We start from the raw sequence: 21,614 nt of genomic DNA on the forward strand, positions 1-21,614 counted from the left end.
ACTTTCTTTAATATATAAAATAAAACCAGGTCATTCTCTTTCAACCATAAACTGTAACCACTTTTAAACCTACATATTAGGTGCGCAGTGTTTGAAAATGGTTTCACTGATGTTGAAAAAAAGAAAATAGAGTTCTAGGTTGATTTCTACTACAGCTATTTTAATGGCAAACAAGTTATAATATACAAACTTTACCTCTTTCTGTTACATCATTGTATGGATCCACAACATCTGAGACATACCATTAAGAACATGCAAATGAAGGGTGTCAAATTTAAATATAATTAACTACATACAACTCCTCCCCCTGCCTCCAGTTTCGATTGGGTGCAGGAACCAGAAATAAAGCCAGTGGCACCCTCAGCATCCAATCCTAATGTGTCACCTTTTGATATCTTCCCTGAAGAAATCACCACCAGCAGTTCCCTCCCTCTGCTTACCAGGCTCCCACTTTTGTGCCTAAGCAAACTCTTTGCCCTTCCTAAGTCAGTAGCATCCAAGCTCTCTTTCCCAAGGCTACTGCTTAACCTCCATAGTCCTCTCACATGATGAAACCGCTTCCCTTCCATCTTTGCAGCTTAAGTATTGTCTAAAAAGCAAGTATTCTTTTCTACTGTCCAAAGGTCTCTCTCACACCAATTCCACACCATTTGCTCTCGACTGTAAAGGTTAGCAAACAGAAAGCTAGACACTTTCTATACACTTTGACACTTGCAATACTGCAGAATTTAGTAGCAACAACAGTAGTAGTAGTAGTTGGCACAGGGAAGTCAGTCTGATTGCCCTACAAGCTTTCCTAGCTCTGAAGACGATTCAGTAATTGACACAGACAGTAGCAGTGATGTGGCTCGATTGCTGAGCTCAAGGAAATGGGCAGCTCGGATGTAAAACTCATGATTTAAGTATTCCATTTGCTAATCAATAGCTTCTGAAAGGATACATTTAACATTATGTATATCAATTGGAAGGCAGTTGGGTGGCAGAACACGGTTAAGGTTAGGCTGTTGAATAAGAAAGTCATAGCTTTAGTATGAAAGAACACCCACAGCACAATTCTTCTTTTCTCAGAATGAAAGCCTAATAAGCTCCATTGGGACTCACCCTCTGGCAAGCATGCTCAGGGCTGGAATCCTAAGTAGCATCCATCAATACTGCATAACACTGTTTTTGTCATAATAACATGGAAAATGCTACTGCGTATAACTTTTGTGGAAGATCCCAGTTGCCACAAAAATCATGGCAGAGTGTGCATGCCACAGTTGTGATTGTAGGGAAGTAATATGAATAAATTTCCTGATCAACACTACTTCTCAAGCACAGGGATTGCTCACGCTGTTTTGCTGTCCAAGGTAGAAATTAATTATATGCCCCCAGACCTTGTTAGGACTTTATTGATGGTTTTCTCCTATTGTAGTCCCTTTCCGAAGATTAAGACTTGGGAATAATAGGAACGCATAGGGGAGGTGAAGGAGGAAGAACACAAACAGCCTCCATATCTCAGACCTTGCTGTCTAAAGCAGTGGTGGACAATCTGTGGTTCTAGAGATGTGGGACAACAAGTCCTATCATCCCTGACTAAGGGTGATGGGAGCTGGAGACCAACTAGAGCTGGCCAACCATTTGGATGCCTGAGCTGAAGGACTAGATTGTGCTTCCTCCATTACATGTTCTAGAACCTACTGGACTGATAGCCGAATCTTACTTCAGCACCAGTCATGGGTAATAATAATAATAATAATAATAATAATAATAATAATAATAATACCCCGCCCATCTGGCTGCGTTTCCCCAGCCACTCCCAAGGATAGAAGTCTAGCTTAGGGGGTGAAGATCAGGCTGTCTAGCACACATAGCCCTTTTTCCCAGCATCTCACCCTGGTGCTTATCTCAGCATCTGCCGCCTGAGGTGTTTGTCTCAGTGTGCCTAATGGTAGGACTGTCTCTGAGTCCAACAGAATCTAGAAGTCCACAGGTCCCCCACTCCTGGTTGAAAGGGTCTAGGATGGAGTGAATAATTATATTCGCCCTTGAAGAATTTCCCAAGATTTTTGACACCCAAAACTGCCTATATTGCCTATTGGGTTGGGACAGACTATTGATCCCTTTTTCAAGGCAACTTTATTACTAAAAGTATTTGCAAGGAATATTGGCGTGTGCTGTTTCTCCAGCAGTGCAGCAGGAATTTATGATCAACAATGAGAAGAATTATTATTGTGAAGTTTATATGTCTCGTTTTGTAACAAAAGGTATAACAAGATGAAACAAGGATACATGCAAACACAATGCATTATACAACTGCTTCACTAATATGCATATTAAAGTTAAAATTAAACTATTAGAAAGTTGCAGAGTTTTGGGATCTTGAACAGGACATTATAATACAGCTTAGAAATGCATCAGATATCGTCAAAAATATATACTTACTACTTTCACACTCCTTCTGTGTTCACCTTTTGGTCTTGATTCTTTTTTCCCATCCTTTTTGAACTCATTTTCTGAAAATGTTAAAAGCACAACCATCCTTAGAATAAGATATGACACCCTCTCCCCAATCCCTGCAGTGTTTTCCAGAGATTGACACACTTCTCATGGTCATCAATGTATGTGAATTACAGAGATAGTCTGAAGGCTTATTACAAGTAATGCTTCTGATAACCAACATTTGCATTCTAACATTGACTGTATACACAGGTTCAAACACCACAATACTTTTTCACAGGAGTCTCTACATAAGAATAATAGAATCATAAAATTGTAGAATTGTAGAACTGGAAGGGACACTGAGACAGTTAATGGTGAGGTACAAGGCTGCTCCCTAAGCAGAAATGTAAAATATATTATCGTGATACCAACTATTATCAAAAAGGGGTTCAAAGTCTATATCTATCTATCTAAGAATATATTTTCAAATATATATAAATTTGTCTGTACCTGATTCGTCTTTATGTAAGCGGTTGTAGAACATTTGGAGAGAAAAGTCTCTGGACACAGAACTTATTGTCTTTTCTTGAAAGATACTCAGACCCTCCAAAGGAAATTCCAAAAGACATTTGTCCACCAGTAGTATTATGCATTCTCCTATATCTTCAATGCCAGCTGAATGTAGGAAAAATGGGGAAGAAAAATAAGTCTCAATAAAAGAATAACAACTGTTCTTAAATGGGAAGCATTTTTTCCTTCTGCTCAGATAAACTGACTCTGTTTTCACCCCCAGTTAAGATGAAGAGATAAATTAAGTCTTTAAAAACACACACACACACACACACACACACACACACACACACATATTTGGGAAGCCCCTGGGAAAATCATGCAGAATATAGGACTTCTTGGTTCGGAGGTAGCCAGTGCCATAAATTAATCAGAAGTCAACATTTCTTTCTACACCCAAATATAATGGCTACATTCAAGCACAATAAACTGAGTCTTGAGTTTGCACACTTTCTCTCTTGCTTCTGGCACATGCAAAGAGAGGCGATTAGAAGTGTCTGTTCCTAGATTGAGGCAAACCATAGTTCATTGCCTCATCCACACGTAGAAATCTGTAATTTGCTCAAACCATAGGATGAAACCATTATTTGGGCTTCTGGTTTCTGGTTTGTGAGCAGCCTATGGTTTGCATAAACCAGGAAGGAACTTTCTATTGTCCTCCCAACATGCATGGACTATTGGGAAATGGGAAGAGGATTCACAAGCATGCAATGGTTTGTCATCATGGTTAAATATAAACAAAACAATCTGCCTTTGAAAGTGCATAATTACAGAAATCATAGATAACTTATGCAAACCTGAGAATACAATACTTAATACTTTGAAATTTTGTAGCAAACTATTTATCAAGAAGATAAATCATCTGACACTATATATATGCTTTAGAACTTAAGACATACCTGGAGCTGTAGTGGCTTTCTCCTTATTTTTAGCTTTTGCTTTCCCTGCCTCACTTGCTTTGCCTTTTCCTGAGCCATCTGCTTTAGTTTTTCCTGGACTACCTTTTTTGCCTTTTCCTGAGTCACCTGCCTTAGTTTTACCTGAGTCACCTTTACCTTTTCCTGAATCAGCTGGAGAGACTGCTGGACTTGGCCTGAGGAGACAAAGACCAGGCCTTAAAAATATTGTACAGCATGTAATTTTTTAAAGAACAGTAACAGGAATCAAATACTTGCAGTTTGTTTCATGTTACCTGCAATAGGAAAAGCAGAACTCACCTGGCTTTATCATACAAGAGAAACACGCATTCTCATAGTTTTACTTAAGGTTAACATAGACTTGCATAGTTCTGATGGTTCCAATGACCTGAATAAATTGGTATAAAATTACAGATGATGCTTCTACCTCCAGGCAGCAGGTGCTACAGGGACCAAGATGAACCAAGCACATCACAGGCAGTAGTGGCTACTGGACAAAGATACCTTACTGTGACACTGCCAATGCCTGAAGAAATCAGGTTCCAAAGATTGTCTGACATGTGTCTTTTCAGAGGAAGCAGAAGTCTCCTACGGTGCAGATTTGCTCCTGCACTTCTATAAGAAATTTCTTTTATTAGGTTTGACAGGTTTTTCTTGTAATGGTCTATAAAATGGGGTACTAAAAATGGCCTCTTAGATTCCTGTTTGCAGTTCTATTTGTTCAGAATGAAAACAACTGTGCTTTTGTCAGCTTCCTTTACTATATCAGAATTGCTTCAGAGGCTGGGAACAACATTTATTTCTTAAATTTATATACCACCCTTCATCCAAGGGTGACACGGTGGTTTATAGTATGAAAACACAAAAATACATGCTATAATAACAAACAAAATAATACCCACCCCCCACTGTTTAAAAGGCCAGAGATTGTTTAATTAGCCAAAGGCCTGGGAGAAGAGGAATGTTTTTGCCTGGTGCCTAAAGATATGTAACAAATAAGAGAAAACATTTGAAAAAATACCTCAGCTCAGAGAAATCAAATTGTGACAATACAGGTTTCAGATATTCTTCTACGTCTTTCATGATAGCCTGGAATTCTGATATAAAATGTTCTTCATCTTCATTTTCTGTTTCCTATGATATAAAGTAAAACAGTGATTGATTGATTGATTTTTAAAAAGGCATAAGAATATCAAGGACAGAAAGGAAAACTGAATAGCCAAATAGAAATAGAACAGTCATGAAAATTTAGTAATGTTTAAACTATCCCAGGTCTAAACTGAACAATCACCTTTAAACAACGTTACACCTTATTTTTATGTATGTGTTATTTTATTTGATAATGTGTTCCCTAACGAAAACACTGGTGCAATAGCTGTAATATTTATAAAATCATCCACTAGAATAGTAGTCATCAACCTTTTGGGACCAGGAACCCATCTTTAGCCTAAACATACTTTTGGATACTCAATTTTTAATTGTTTGTCTTATACTAGGATTTAGGCAGTGATGCCGTTATGACTGAATTTAGATCCGGCTGTCACCCAATGGTGGGTCCTGACTAAAGATGGTGGTGGAATTCGCTACAGGCAGACTGGGCACTGGACTGGACTGTAGTCTGCTTGACTGCTCTCTTCATGAAGCAATCTTGCTTGCAGGGGATTTCTGCAGATTTCCTTTCAACCAGTTTGTATTTACTTTTACTTCTGTCTCATTGAGTCCCATGCACGTATTTTTGTAATAACATTATAATAGTATTCATTAGGACGTCATTAATAACATTATTTTCTAAAAGCTAAAAGGCCAGATTCGGAGTAGTTAAAAATAGCAAAGTGGGAACTAAAGCAAAATGGTGCAGGTGATGAGAGCATCAAACTGGGATCCGAACCAGTGTGAAGAATCAGATGACATCCCTAGTTCTGATTCTGTAAGAAAAACCCTGTAGCCTAATTTGATCAGTAGAATGTTTGGTATCTGGTGGGCGGGGCTTGTGTGTCATGCTCTGGAATCAGCCCCTCCCTTCATTATGTTCCGTTAAGTTTCAAATAAGAGGGACCAACTGTCTTTTCTTTCTTTCTTGCCTCAGACTTGCCTCATATTGTTGTATTTAGTTTCTCATTATTGTTATTTTACTTATTATTTCTTTATTATATTCATTATAATAAAATATATTGCATTATTATTATCTATTATTATTAAAGCTTAGTTTACATTTACATGAGCCCCTTAATTTTCTCAAAGGAAAAGAAACTTTGCTGAGGAGAGGTGTGGAATGTCCTAAACTGTGTGACTGAGGGGATATTCCCAGATTGATTTTGTTAATCACTCCCCACATCCATAACAGACTCCCCAGTTGAAAACCAATGCCATAAGGTTAATAAAAATAATAATTTTATTATTTATACCCTGCTCATCTGCCTGGGTACTAGCTGACACTAGTGAAATTATTATGGACAACAACTTACGCTGTATTCACAAGAGGAAAAAGTAGTTATTAAATATTACTCTACTATCTCAGTACATCAGGTGTGAAAACACCAATATGAACAAGTGCAGTTCTTACAGTACTTTTTCTTCCTGTTTCTACTTTGATGACTGATTCTTGCAGTTTTTGAAACTCATTTTTGTCTTCATGGCTTCTCTCTGGTGATGTTTGTCTCCGAAGACTCCTCATCCTTTCATCTTTCAAAACCTTTACCTTCTCCAGCAAATTCATCAAAGTATTAGAATTCACCTGGGATCGCACAATTTTAGCCTGCACTGATGTAAATTAAAATACAAGCCTATTAAAAACATTTTGACACTTGCAATGCATTGTAATTTTTTAAAACATGCAATGCATCTTCATTTTCCATATCCAGGCATACAGAAAGGATCCAGGCACAAGAGAGCGTGAATTACTGCAGCAGTGGTAGTAGTGTTAAATAAATTAGGTGATGATATAACCTTTGTGAACCAAGATAACTTGGGGATACATGAGTCATGGAGCTGGGATGACTCAATCCTAATCCTTCACTGTGGGCACCCATTTAACACTTGCACCGGGAATTCAAATGGTTTAATTCCACAGGATGAGTTGTATTTCTACGCAAGACTACCTGGGGCTAAAGGTTTTTTGGCAGCCATGAAAAATATTTCCATGTTTCAGCAAGAAACTGAGGGGAGAGCAAGTGTCCTCACTCTGAATGGGTAGGTGGCATTGGGACTTCATCATGCTCATGACGTGATCCTCCAGCTGGCTGAAAATACTGTTCCCAGCTAGAAGGTGCACTTTAAAAAGTGGAGCTGGAGCTGCTGCCAATCACAAAGCAAATAAAATTGAGTGGAAGAGGGCTCTCAAGGGCATAATTTGGTTCCCTCAAAAATAGGACATTTTTGCCCCAAATATTCATGTGTGAAGTTTCAGTCCAGCCCAACAAAAGAGAACCATAATTGAATCTGCACTTCTTAGGAATGCTTACAAGTTGGCTGATTAGTTTTTCCCTTTTGTTGCCCACTCTTCTCCTTCTGCTGCCCGCTCTTCTCCTTTTGCTGTCCACTCTTTTCCTTCTGCTGTCCACCCTTTTCCTTGTGGTCCTTTTGTTCCTTTGGATTGGTCAATTTCACTTTCTCAAGCAGTGCGCCATACAAGTAAGATCTAGTGAAGAAAACAAATCAAATTTTTCAGAAGACCGTTTTCCCTCAGATAATGCCTTATTCCCTTCTTATCCAGCATAAATTTATAACTGAATGTGATGCAAGTACCTAACTACCTCAATACTCCAAATGATAGCAGGTTATATGTATGTGAATATCCCGCTTTCCGAACACAATGCATTCCCACAAATTGTTCGTTAGGCGAGTGTTTACAGAATGAGCTGATGATTCCTATTATTTCCTATGGGAACATTTCTAATCTGTGATCTCTCTCTCCCCTCCCGCCATGGTTTCCTCCTAAAATGGCTGCAGCCAAACAGGAAAGAAGAGACAAAGGGATAAACTGATTTGTCTGCTCCCTCCTGCTCCCTGATTTGTCCGATCCCTCTGCGCAGTTCCTCTATCCATGGCTCCTTCCCCAAAATGGCTGCCACCATTTTGCACAAGCAAGCAAGGAAGTGGGCAAACTCTGAATCAGCCATGTATGTAGCAATGTTTGGTCATAATTTTTATGTTTGGGTGTATGAAATCGCAGATAGTGTCTGATAGTGGGACCTGTGTGTAGTTTGAAAAAGTCTGTGCTACATTTTTGAGATCCTTAACTCTACTTTCCCTGCATTTACTGGGGAAGGAAGGAGAATTCCTTCGAGAAAGGCAAGGAACCCAGAGTAGCAGAAACAACTAAAACTGGGAGAAGGTGCTCAAGTGGAATGGGTGGTGGATGGTTTCTGTCATGTTTTTAAAAACCTCTTTCTTCACATTCATAGCTAAATATAATAGATCGGAAATACTGTGACAAACTTCCTGGCTTTGAAATAAAAATGGAAAGAATGCAAATAAATAAATAAAATGTAATGGTGGAAAGCCAGAAGACAAATACTATCCTCAAGTACTATCACTGTTAACTGTAGTTATCCAACAGAGAGCACCTTATCTTCAAAACATGCGATAACAAATGCACCTTTCTTCAAACCCATCTTTTCAAAGTGGGAAAGGACCTGAAGTGCAGGAGACAACCATATATACCATACATAGTTAAAACTGCTGGTACACAGCAGCTGCCGGAAGTCGCTGAAGGAAAAGATGTCACAGGACTGGCAAAGCGATATTGAAATGATATGAGTGCACAGAGGCAGCCAAGAAGCAGTTTGGGACGCAACAGACAGACGTTCAGTGGTGGGTTTGATTCTAACAAAGGCCAGGCACAGCTATTTCTCTTTGCTTACACTATAATCACTATGTTTTACTGAAACAGAAGCTAAAGAGCATGGCCCTATAAAAATGAAATACGTAACCATTGTGTATTTTCCTTTAAACACGAGTAAGATCTGGGTAACACTGCTATGGTGAAGGATTGGCTACAAACCAGAACATGAATCCATGGTTTACCTCAGACTTCTCCCACCTGGTGCCACCCTGATGTTTTGCTGAACAACTTCCAGGAGCTCCAGTCAGAGATGATAGAAATTGTAATCCCAAACATCTGGATGGTACCAGGCTGAGAAAAGCTGATTTATGCTAACCGTGCTTCTCCTGTTTGCTAGATGACAAACAGCCTTTGCTGGTGTCTTTCAACCAACAGCCTCAGAGAACAAGGCTTGACCAGTTAAACCAAATTAGATATTTGAGATCATAAACAGGATGAAGTAACAAACTATGACTTGCACTAACCAGTCATGGTTACATTTTATGCCTGCACCAAAGCAATGGCATATGGAACAGACACTCTAACAGCAACAGCTGGTGGGCCACTGCTTTCCTGAAATTATCACCTCTGCTACTGCTCTGGTGTGCGAGAAGGAAGAGGAGTGAGATGGCGGCGGTTCCAGCATGGTGTTAATGCAACAGCAGAGCCAATCCGGCATTCCTGCTAGTACATTTACAACATCCTGGCATCACCCCTCCCCCTCTTGGTAAACCCAACAATGGTGGTGATTAGAGGCCAGGTAAGCACCGCCACTCCACTGACTGCAACTGTATTGCAAACGAGTGCCAACATGAGAACCTATATTCATACCTGTCTTCTGAATGCTGGAGAATCATTACATGAAAATTTGGTGGTAATTCATTCATGATGTTAAAGTGTTGTGGAGAAATACAAAGATTTCCCCATGCCTATGCAAAAAAAGGTAACAGTGAATAAATTTTCAGACCGTTTAAAACATAACTTTAATCTTTTCATGACAAAGTGTCAAAGTAATAGCATGGCTGGGTTGTAGAATTCTTATTAGCCATATTTTTGTAATATATACGCCAGCGAGTCAGTACCCTCCTGCTCCTAACCATCTGGTGGTGCTGCAGTAGGGCAGTAGCCCTGAGAGCCCAGGTTGTCATAACATAGAAGTCTGCAGCGCTATCTGTGAACTACAGTGCATTAGAAAACGTACATTACAAAAAACAGAGCAAGTTGCAAAAATTTTAACAAATTTTGCTCAGACAATCTATCACTGCTTTTTAATTCTTCCCTCCAACTTTTAATGCTCTTACCTGCTTTATATTCCAATATATATAGCACACACACACACAATTTGTAGGGCAAGAGAATAATTGATCATATATGTTCCAAACAGGTGTTCCACTACAGCTAGGGATCATTCTCAGGTCCTATAGATCCCTAGCTGGATGAGAAATTGCAATTTTATTTTAACTGAGCAAGTTACCTTTGAGATTGCAGCCAACCTGTGCTCCACATTTTTTAGAAGACTGCATGTAACATCTCCTTTTTGTTGCAAGTGGTGCTGCAGATGCAGCATCGCTGCCAGCTGTGATTTGCTGGTGTTCAGTGTAGCTGCTAGCAGGATGTTTTTCATCATCAGTGATGCTGAACAGCTCTGCAACATTTTAATACAAGTCTAGTTTGGGAAATGTTTTAAAACAGATTTCTAATGAAAACCCTTTCAAGAAAGCATGAAACGAAGTGGCCCCGATATGGTGATTATTTACATTCACAGTAAAGAAGCCCTGACATCAAAATACTAAGAATGCGTTTTCTCAGCTATTCAGCTTCTTTCTGTGGAATGATCTCTCCATAAATGTGCTTCACTGAAATGCTTCCCCCCCACGCCTGGTTAAATGATATTTATATTGACTAAGGAGCTATTGGTGTAAGGAAGGGATAGTACTGGTGGTGATAAAGCTTCTGCTATGATTGGCTGAGCTAAATTAACATCACTAGGGTTGAAGGATGAGGATGGACAAATTAAAAAATGGGTGTCTGGCTACCATTGACTGATCTGCTTTCTCTCTAAGGAGGGCCAGTATGGGCAGAAGTTAAGGGGAGACTGAAAGGTGGCAGATTAAGGAGACGACAAGAAGAGATAAAACGCACAAAGCATTTATTGAAAAGTTGCTTAAATTATGTAAATGCCATAAACTGGAGATTTCAGCTAGTCATTTTTGATAGGAAAGGGCTTCAGCAAAAGTTTTAGGAAGAAAGAAGGAATGTTTTCCACTAATTAATCATGTGGTTGGGGGCTATCTGAATGTCTCCTTTTCCCTCCTTCTCCTCGTCACCAAGCTGCCCTTCCCTTTTGACAGCCCTGGATTGCTCCAGATGGATCCAGCCCAACTTCAGGGTGATCCAGGGATGCCACACCCCAATTTGGTTGAATCCTGGGTTGACTTGAGTCAGCCTGATTTTAGGATCTGGCATTTGGTTGGATCTGGTGCACAGCCCCCAAAATACATGTTCCAAAACACTGAACCACTGATAGTCGTTTGCAGGTGTTATGCTTGCACAAGGCTTAATTTATGTTTGCTACATATTTAAAGTAATAATTACATCACATGGGAATAGAAACCATCACATAAAAGAAATGATTTTATTTAGTAATATCACAGTCTGAATTCACATGTTCTTAATACTTTTAAGATTGACTTGGCTGATTATGGTACTAAAGGGCTAATTGAAGTAGCTGTTGTCTCACCTGATAAAGGGCCAAAAACTGGCTTGCTGAAACGGAGTCAAATCGTCCAAAGCACTCCACCATTTCCAAGCTAGCAGCAGCCAGGATATCAATCATGTTATTGTTCATTGCAACATTAATGCTCTGCAGCAAAACCTCCGTTGACTGAAACAGGTATCTTTGGGTCCAAGTCTGTTTCCTCTATATAGCAAAGATCAGAATCCTATGTATTCAATATTGCTAAAACTACATAAATCCAACATAAATTGTAGTTTATCACTTCAAAGAAGATAGAACATTCTGATCTCATATAACAGTTCCTAATGGAAAAGATTAAATGTTTCTAGGGAGGACAAATGGGCATAAATTGAGACTTTCATACTAGGCTCCCAGTTATGCTATTTTGTCCCTCAGAGCATCCTATTAGGGCTCTATTAGATTATGCTTTCCATTTAGTTCAAAACAAATACATGTTCCTGCTGGGCTTCCTTTTTCTGACTCTTTATCCATGGAACAAAAATCCAGGAACAAAACATTTTATAAATGAGGAAAGTGATGAAAAGATGATGCAAAGTAATTAAAAATGATTAACATGAGAACAGCTAGATCAATATGAGCTTATATTCCTTTTTAAAAATTACTTTCCAAAAAAAGAGAGAAAAAGATCCAGTTCTTATTTTCATCTCATTTTACAAAAGACTTTTAGAAACCAACATACCAAGAAATCAAAGAAATCAAATACAAAAAATGGAAAATTAGCAGCAAATAAATTTTTAGTTTTTTTCCTGAACAGCTTGTTCAAATTCTTTACTATTTACAGCTTTTTCAAATTCTTTACTATTTACTTTCTTAACTAAAATTCTACTTTATGTGTTATCTTATAAAAATATTCTACAGTGAAGTGGAAATGTCCTAAACACTTTCCCCTCACTGCCTGTCTTTTAGTACTGACCTGGCATGTCCTAAACTTAGAATTTACTATATATATATGTGTGTGTGTGTGTGTATGTATGTATATATAAAGTACTTAGGTTATCACATAAATGTACCCTTAATTCACTTGCTTTCCTCCTGTAATCATCAAGCTGTTTTTTGGTAAGTTGCAAACCCGGAGTTGGTGTTTCACTTTCATCACATTTTGCTTCTGATTCTGGTGAGGGGGATTTCTCAAGGACAGGTTTAGGTTCCTCCTGTCCATCACAAAAGAATTAAACAAACAAAGCATTGTCAAAATGTAACGCATGAAATGTGCGAACACATACACAAAGCCCAGTCCTAATACGCTATGCAATGTTGACCACACACACAAACTCCTCCTTTGTCTGATGTGGCACTCTAGTAACTACATGGATCCTTTAATTCGCAGGTTGTCACATTTATTCCAAAACTTATTCCAATTTGTAAAATCCCGTGCACACAATCCACACAGGACACAATAAAACACCAAATAAAAATGTGGAATAAGCCGAAAACAGATTTCTGAAGTTGTTCATTTCCCCACTTCCATTAACGCTTTGATTAAATGTAGTAAAAATATGCCGTACCGCTGCCTTTTCACTCCAGTGAACATCTGTAAAGATGGGGTTTGTATGATCAGCCATTAAACGCAAACACTTCCCAGTGAGATAGAGGTATTTGGCTCTGAAATCAGGACAGCCAGTACAAAGACTCTGTAGGCTTGTTAGCTGAGCCTGGGCATTATGGCCAATTGTGCAGCTGAGTTTTAACCATGCCTGTCAGAATTCAGAAAACATGAAATAAAACCAATATGCTGGAAACTGGTAACATTACGAACAACAAAAATGATCCAATGCTTCAGAAATGGAGTACAGTGGTACCTTGGTTCTCAAACGCCAAAAACCTGGAAGTAAGTGTTCCGGTTTTCAAACGTTTTTTGGAAGCTGAACGTCCGATGCGGCTGTCGGCTATTGTTTCCGGGGCACCTGCACCAATCAGAAGCTGTGCCTTGGTTTTCGAACATTTAGGAAGTCAAACGGACTTCCGGTACGGATTAAGTTTGGCGTTTTTGTTTCTGCTATTTATTTTGCGTTTTTGTTTTTGAGTTTTTTCGGTTAATTTGTTTTTGTGACTGTATGGAACCTAGCTCAGCTACTGATTGATTGTGTGACTGTGGAAATGGATAACAGCCCCCCCATCCAAACAATGACAATCATCAGCGCAGGTAAGAAAAAAATAATAATTTTTATTTTATCATCTACAATACTGTCTTATTTATTTTAAAGTACAGTACAATGATTATTGCTTTCATGTTATGGATCCATGGTATTGTTAGATAGTAAAATTCATGTTAAATTGTTGTTTTAGGGGTTGCTTTTAAACGTCTGGAATGGATTAATTTGTTTTGCATTACTTTCTATAGGAAAGCGCACCTTGGTATTGGAACGTGTCAGGGAACTGTCATCGGAAGAACCGGAGGTGCAAGGGCTCCCAGAGGTTGGGAGAGACTTATCAGCTGAGGAGGGAACCAGCAGGGGGAGAGAAAGAGCTCCAAGGGAAAGTGAGTCGGAGGGATGGCTCAGAGACAATTCCAGCGAGAACAGTGGGGAGGTTTCAGGACCTCCTATAGGGACACCCACTCCTCGCCGGAAACTGTCACGCAGAGAGTCCAGAAGGCGTGTTTCCGTTAAGGAGCTTTTATGCTGGAAGAAATTCCGTAAACGCCCACTGTCGGATTCTGCCAGCGACTGACGGAGCCATGCTGATGGAGCTCCGTTACAGACAGGGGTTTGTGGACTTAGCCAAACCCTGAGGGACTAGAAATTTTACGCACAAGCAGCTCATCATCCCATCACAGCAATCCGACAGTCCCTGAAAGCAGCTTGTGCAGAGAGGCATCATGAGTAACCCAGCCGGAACCGGAGAAGCGGGAGGAGCTGGAGCAGGTCCAAGCCTGGAAGAAAGGTACCGGGTGTTGGAGGTCCAGCTAGCGCTGCAAACGGCGAGGCTCGAGGAGAGGAGGGCGCAGGATGCAGAAAAGGCAAAAGGGCCCCCACTGGCTAGAAAGATGCCAGGATTGGTGCAGAAGTTTGGGGGGGATCCCAGGAACTATCAAGCCTTCAGGACAGAGATGCAGTATGCTCTCAATCTACAGTTTGACGACTTTCCCGACGAGGAATCGCGAGTGGCGTTTGTGGTTGGCCATCTCGAAGGGGGGGCAAGAGACTGGGTGAGACCCCTGATGGCAGGGAATAATGAAGTCCTGAAGGATGCGAGGAAGTTTTTTCGCGCCATGGACCTGATGTTTTCCAGTGACATTGAGCAGGGAGTGGTGCGCAGACAGTTGATGGCTTGTAAACAGGGGAGCCGATCTGTCCGTGAGTACTGGACTGAGTTTACCATGTTGATACATAAATTGGGGTGGGATCTAGCAGCGGAACCCATTCAAATGCTTTTTGAAGAGGGACTTTCTTCGGCTGTGAAAGACGAACTTTCCCGGGCGCCCAGGGCGGAGTCTATGGATCAGCTGACCAAATCGGCGCTGACCATTGGAGCGCGCCAGGAGGCGAGAGCCTTGGAGAAGCGGGAAGGGAAAGGGGAGCGTTGGAGGGATTTCCGCATTCCAGAGATTCCGGAGCCAACTTTCCCGCCTGGAGAGCCGATGGAAATTGGAACAGCACGCGCGCGCGCAATTTCAAATCCCAGTGAAGGGCGGAAGAAGGAGGGGAAGAACGCCAAGAAATGTTATCTCTGCCAGCAGCCAGGTCACTTTGCCAGAGTCTGTCCACAAAGAAAGGAATGGCAAGGGATGGCGGGAGCTGTTGGGGAAAAGGAGGAGGAAGTGCTGGAGCAAGTAAAAGCCAACGCCTGGCTGCCACCTTCAGGGCACAGCAGCCAGGCCAAGGAGCAGTAAAAGTGCCCACGCCGGAACCTCCAAGACCAGCCCTAGTGATAGAGGTGTTACTAGAGCTGCCAAACGGTCACCCATTGAAGATAAAGGCGCTATTGGACTCAGGCAGCTCCTGTAATTTTATGAGTAAGGAGTTTGCAGCTGAACACCAGATACAGACAATCCCCTTAAGTAACCCCTTGCAGGTGACCACGATCGATGGGAGGGAGCTGTTGGGAGGAGAAGTCAGCCTACAGACCGTCCCAATGGTAATGAGGGTGGCCAGGCACACTGAAAGAATAGCGTTCAATGTTGCCACCTTGGGAGGGGCTCCCATTATTTTGGGAATGAGCTGGCTAGCGTTGCATGATCCGCTAGTGGGCTGGCATCAAAGAGTGGTCTCCTTTGGGTCAGCACATTGCCTGGAACACTGCAAAGAGGGGAAGGCTCCGGAAGGGGCAAAGGCCCTTTTAGCAGGGACGGAAGTAATGGGCAAAGGGGAGGTGCCCAAACAATACGCTGACCTGAGCAATGTCTTCAGCGAAAGGGAAGCAGACAAACTACCACCGCATAGGCCCTTTGACTGCCAAATCAATCTAGTCCCTGGGGCCCAGCTCCCAGTGGGCAAGCTGTATGCCATGTCAGACAGGGAAATGCAGGAGTTAAGGGAGTTTATTGATAAAAACCTGAAGCGAGGTTTCATCAGAGAGTCCAGGGCGGTGGGGGGCAGCCCAGTGTTCTTTGTGGACAAAAAAGACACGGATAAACCAAGACTTGTAGTGGACTTTCGGGCCCTAAATGCAGTGTCGGAACCAGTGGCTTTCCCCATGCCCAGAATTGATGACATTTTGACCAGGGTGAGGAAGGGAAAGATTTTTACTAAACTGGACCTAAGGGGGGCATACAACCTGATACGGATAAGGAAAGGGGATGAATGGAAAACAACCATGTTCACCCATTTAGGGGCTTTTGAATATCTCGTTATGCCCTTCGGATTACAAGCAGGCTCAGCATGTTTTCAATCGTTCATGAACCACGTCCTGGGACCTCTGCTCTACAAGAATTGCGTGGCCTTCCTAGATGACGTGTTAGTATATTCCGAGAATGAGGAGCAGCATGTAAAGGACGTCAGGGAAGTGTTGAGCCGACTGCAAGCAAACCAGCTGTGGGTGAAATTGGAGAAGTGTCAGTTTCACACCAAGGAGGTGGAATTCCTGGGGTACCGCTTGTCAGACAAGGGATTAGTCATGGATCCAGGCAAGGTCCAGGCGGTGCTGGAATGGAAGACACCGAAAACGAAAAGGGATGTGCAAAGATTCTTAGGGTTTGGGAACTTTTATCGCAAGTTCATCAAGAACTTTGCCCACTTAACGGCCCCCATTACGGACTGTCTCAGCAGCAAGAAGAAATTTGTTTGGACGGCGGAGGCGGAGCAAGCATTCGAAGAATTGAAAAGGGCATTCGCTTCGGAAGAACAACTCCTGCATGTGGATTTACAAAAACCAATGAGAGTGGAGACTGATGCGTCAGACCGGGCGGTGGGGGCGGTGCTTCTTCAGCCGGGGAAGAGTAAGTCGGAGTGGAGACCGTGTGCTTTCTTCTCGCGTAAGCTAAACAAATCCGAGAGGAACTACACGGTATATGACCGAGAACTACTTGCCATTCACGAAGCGTTCCGGAAATGGAGACACCTACTAACTGGTGCACAACATAAGGTGCAAGTGTGCACGGACCACAAGAATTTAGAGTATTGGAGAACGGCATGAGTGCTCAACCAACAACAAGTGAGATGGGCCCAGGAGTTCTCCAAATTTCATTTTGAAATTTGCTATGTGCCAGGTCCAGAAAACGTCAGGGCGGACGCTCTCTCACGCAAACCGGAATATTTGGAGGGGGAAGGAGCACCCGAAGAGAGACATATCATTCCAGAGGACCGCTGGGTGTGTGGGGCGGCGTTGGTGGGGCAAAGGGAACTGGTAGAGGAGACGGAGAATGATGAATACGCCCAGAATAAGCTCCGAGGTCTAAGGAGGGAGGGAGAAAACCCCGGAGGTTTTGAAGAAAGAAACGGGGCATTGTATTACAAAGGGGCACTATATATACCCGAAGGGGAATTGAGAGGGAGAGTACTCAAACAGCTGCACGACAGCCCCACAGTGGGGCATTTTGGGCAACACAAAACCATGTGGTTGGTTACCAGGGAATTTTGGTGGCCCAAGGTGAGGGAAGATGTAAGGGAGTATGTAAGAGGGTGTGACCAATGCCAGCGAGCCAAGGGAGAAAGGCGGGCGCCGGCGGGGTTATTAGAACCGTTGCCCACGCCAGAACGACCATGGGAGGCGGTATCGATAGATTTTATGACTGATCTGCCGAAATCCAAGGGGAAAACCGCCATACTGGTCGTAGTAGACCTGTTAACTAAGATGGGCCACTTTGTAGCTTGCTCACATGCAGTCACGGCGGAAGAGACAGCTAAATTGTTTGTAGAACATATTTTTAGACTGCATGGCGCCCCCTTGAGGGTGGTCTCAGACCGGGGCAAACAATTCACGTCCAGGTTCTGGAGGAAGCTCATGAGCTTACTGCACGTAGAGGTCAATTTTTCGACTGCCCGGCACCCTGAAACCAACGGGCAGGCGGAAAGAGCAAATGGTATCCTCCAACAATACCTGAGGTGTTATGTCAATGACAGAGAGAACGATTGGGTGGAAAAGTTGGCGCTGGCGGAATTTGCCTACAATAATGCGGAGAATGTGTCCACCGGGATGAGCCCCTTTTTGGCTAATTATGGGTGCCACCCCAGGGCATTTCCAGGGGGAGGAGGGGAGAGATGGAGCGTCCCAGCCGCAGAACATTTTGTAGAAGAATGGAAGCAATACATCGTCAACTCCAACTCAACTTAGAAAGGGCCAAAGAAGAATATAAGAGGCAGGCAGACAAGAACAGAAGGGAAGGTGAAACCATAAGGGTGGGGGATCAGGTGTGGCTGTCAACCCAAGGGTTGCCGTTCAAGGGAGGTTGCAAGAAATTGAGACCCAAAAGATTGGGACCATTTGAGGTCATTCAACAGGTCAACCCCGTGGCTTTCAGACTCCGGTTACCGAACTACATGAAACTGCACCCAGTATTCCACAGGTCATTACTGTCACAGTATAGGGGGGGGAGTGAAGGGGTTTCCCCACAGGGACCAGTCTTAGAAGAGAGGGAAAGCAGCAACCATGTGGCGGAAATCCTCGACTCCAGGTGGAAGGGTAATCAGGTGGAGTATTTGGTAGCGTGGGAAGGGGAACCGGAGTCAGAAAACACCTGAGTGACGGCAGAGGAAGTCAATGACGAGGTCTTGATCGAAACGTTCCATCAAAGGTTCCCCAGGAAACCTCAGTCAGTAGCGAGGTTCCGGAGGGAGTACTTTGGCACCACCGACGAGGAGGAGGAATTGGAAGGATTCACGGGGTCGGAGTTGGAAGAAGGAATAGACTCCGATGAGGAGGAGTACTTAGAAACCTGAAACAGCAACCGGTGGAGGAAAATGTTCGAGACTTTGGAAGATGAGGGAAGTTCTTTCAGGGGTTTTGCTCCCTCACCTCCCGCAGAGGAAGGGAGGGGAGGGGGTGAAGGGGGCCCTGGAGGGGAGGTGGATGTCAGGGAACTGTCATCGGAAGAACCGGAGGTGCAAGGGCTCCCAGAGGTTGGGAGAGACTTATCAGCTGAGGAGGGAACCAGCAGGGGGAGAGAAAGAGCTCCAAGGGAAAGTGAGTCGGAGGGATGGCTCAGAGACAATTCCAGCGAGAACAGTGGGGAGGTTTCAGGACCTCCTATAGGGACACCCACTCCTCGCCGGAAACTGTCACGCCGAGAGTCCAGAAGGCGTGTTTCCGTTAAGGAGCTTTTATGCTGGAAGAAATTCCGTAAACGCCCACTGTCGGATTCTGCCAGCGACTGACGGAGCCATGCTGATGGAGCTCCGTTACAGACAGGGGTTTGTGGACTTAGCCAAACCCTGAGGGACTAGAAATTTTACGCACAAGCAGCTCATCATCCCATCACAGAACGCTTTGGTTTTGGAACTGACTTCCAGAACGGATTAAGTTTGAGAACCAAGGTACCACTGTACTTATGATTCTCTAAAGTTTGCTTTGATAGAAGTCACAGCGCAATCCTATGCTGAAGTAAGACCTATCATTGTCTTATTCCCAAATAAGTGCATATACGATTGTAGCCCAAACCACAGGAAAGCAATGACACACAAACCTGCTCAACAGAAGCAACATCAGGTGTAAACCTCACAAAATCCTCGATAATCTGCTCAATCTCGTCTGCTTTGGCCTCTTTCTTTTTTTTCTCAATATTGATGAGAACAAAAATATCCAAAATGATCTCTGTAAGTGTCACCTTCATGCTAGCCAGTTTTCTCATCAAGGGAGTGTTTATATTTTTAGTCTGAAATACAAAAATAAGGCTGAGTTAAAAAGAACATTCCGGATTCTAGGACTGTGGTGGATGGCAAGACGAAACACATCAGAGATAGAGCGAGAAAAGTGAAAATCTTGCACCCTGAAGATTAAAAGGCCACTGCTCTCTTGGGGTGGGAAACACAGATCTGTTAAAGAAAATAAATGAAGGAAAAAAAGAATAGAGAAGGGAGGATCATTTGCGGCTTTTCAAAATGACACTTATTACTGCATGTAATATTTACAAATGTGAAGGCTGCTGACAGCCACAAAGACCTGTCCAAATTTCCTGCCAATGCTTGTATTCAATGTAGCTGTTCTAGTATTCTCCCAACTCTCTGGAGTAGATTTGGGGAGGGCAGGGGCAGCACGCTGGGGCAGGAGAGGGAGCAAAGTCCTGATGCGTTAGCAGGAATCATTGAGCAGGCTTCCACTAGCACAACAATTTAGTTGAATATGACCCGAAATGTCCCCAATTTGAAGTTGCAATAAGGAATGCAGATAATGACCACTGAGTAACTGCCTCCATTGGTTTATCTCTGTATTTTCAGATGTTCACCAGATTTGGACGGGACTTTGAACGCTCTCATTTGACTGTCAACAGTCTCCACATTTTGCAGTGCAGTCTTATACATGTCCACTCAGAAACGAACTTCACTGAGCTCAATGGGACTTACTCCTTATTAAATGTGCGTAAGACTACAAGCTGATTTTAAGACACAACTACCTTACCTACCTCATTAACTGGAATCACATTATTAATATAGCGAAAAAGCTCTTCCATTTGTGATACTGCTTCTTGAGCTAACTTGTAAGCATCAAGGTAATGACTCTGCTTGTCTACCTTGTATACTGCATGTTTTCCGAGAATCCTGTCAAAAAGAAAAGAAAAAAGCAACATTAAAAATTATTCAAAAACGCTATTTAGCCCTTGATAATTTATCTATTTAGAAAGATAACCAGATAATTTTTTTTTCTGCAGTTTTAGCAGCATGTGCCGATTTTGTGTTCAAAGAGATAACCACCATTCACTAAAGGCAACCAATTAAATGATACAAGTATTTTATTTTTCAAAAATGCCAAGTGTGTGTGTATGTGCATGAATGAATGGAATCACACAAACGTAAGATGTTGATTGAAAGTGTCCACAAAGGAAAAGTTACTTCTGTGCTTTCACATTTCCGGATATTGTCCATCACTACTTTCAATCAAGATTACTATTACTTCCATTTACAGTGGTACCTCGCATCACAAACACCTCGGGTTACAGACACTTTGGGTTACAGACTCCACTAACCCAGAAGTAGTACCTTGGGTTAAGAACTTTGCCCCAGGATGAGAACAGAAATTGTGCAGCGGCAGCGGGAAGCCCCATTACCTATAGTGGTACCTCAGGTTAAGAACGATTTCAGGTTAAGAATGGACCTCCGGAACAAATTAAGTTTGTAACCAGAGGTACCACTGTATTCAAAAAGGAATGGTAAATATTAGAACTACTACATGCAGCTTGTGATCCAGCAAATAATATGAATACAGCAGGTATTTCCCATCAAAGCTTAAGAATTGTTTCTGCTCATGGCCTAGGCGGCAAACTGCTAAGTCACAACAAGGCTCCATGTGAACACAGCCACATTCTTCCTCCACTGGACCTGCTGCTGCCTGGCTACCTTGAGCTAAGCTATGGCTACCCTTAGCATTAGGTGCAAAACTGTAGTTTGCTTCTCTCAAGCAAACCATGAGTAGTAAACAAAGAACAAGGCTTGATTACAGCTGGTGGTTTGTCTGGAGCGAGACAAACCATGAACCCAGCTTGCATATAATTGACAGTGCAACTGCAACAGGACTGGAGGAGGAGGAAAGAGGTCAC

The 21,614-nt window shown here is 42.5% G+C and overlaps 1 protein-coding gene across 2 annotated transcripts in view; it reads right to left on the reverse strand.

Annotated features, from left to right (window-relative positions):
- The window catches only part of CFAP46 (cilia and flagella associated protein 46), an 82,432-nt gene that overhangs the window by 8,696 nt on the left and 52,122 nt on the right, over window positions 1-21,614 (reverse strand). For both annotated transcript variants that reach the window (XM_083616810.1, XM_083616811.1), the window contains exons 41-55: window positions 20,484-20,619; window positions 19,548-19,736; window positions 12,994-13,182; window positions 12,499-12,639; window positions 11,471-11,650; window positions 10,205-10,375; window positions 9,562-9,659; window positions 7,370-7,545; window positions 6,472-6,668; window positions 4,930-5,042; window positions 3,891-4,084; window positions 2,932-3,096; window positions 2,425-2,495; window positions 941-1,001; window positions 196-231 (exon numbers count right to left, since the gene is read on the reverse strand). In XM_083616810.1, coding sequence (XP_083472936.1) covers window positions 196-231; window positions 941-1,001; window positions 2,425-2,495; window positions 2,932-3,096; window positions 3,891-4,084; window positions 4,930-5,042; window positions 6,472-6,668; window positions 7,370-7,545; window positions 9,562-9,659; window positions 10,205-10,375; window positions 11,471-11,650; window positions 12,499-12,639; window positions 12,994-13,182; window positions 19,548-19,736; window positions 20,484-20,619 — 2,117 coding nt within the window. The remainder of the gene's footprint in view (window positions 1-195; window positions 232-940; window positions 1,002-2,424; window positions 2,496-2,931; window positions 3,097-3,890; window positions 4,085-4,929; window positions 5,043-6,471; window positions 6,669-7,369; window positions 7,546-9,561; window positions 9,660-10,204; window positions 10,376-11,470; window positions 11,651-12,498; window positions 12,640-12,993; window positions 13,183-19,547; window positions 19,737-20,483; window positions 20,620-21,614) is intronic.

This window comes from Podarcis filfolensis (assembly GCF_964270895.1).
Source record: "Podarcis filfolensis genome assembly, chromosome: 5".
NCBI lineage: Eukaryota > Metazoa > Chordata > Lepidosauria > Squamata > Lacertidae > Podarcis > Podarcis filfolensis.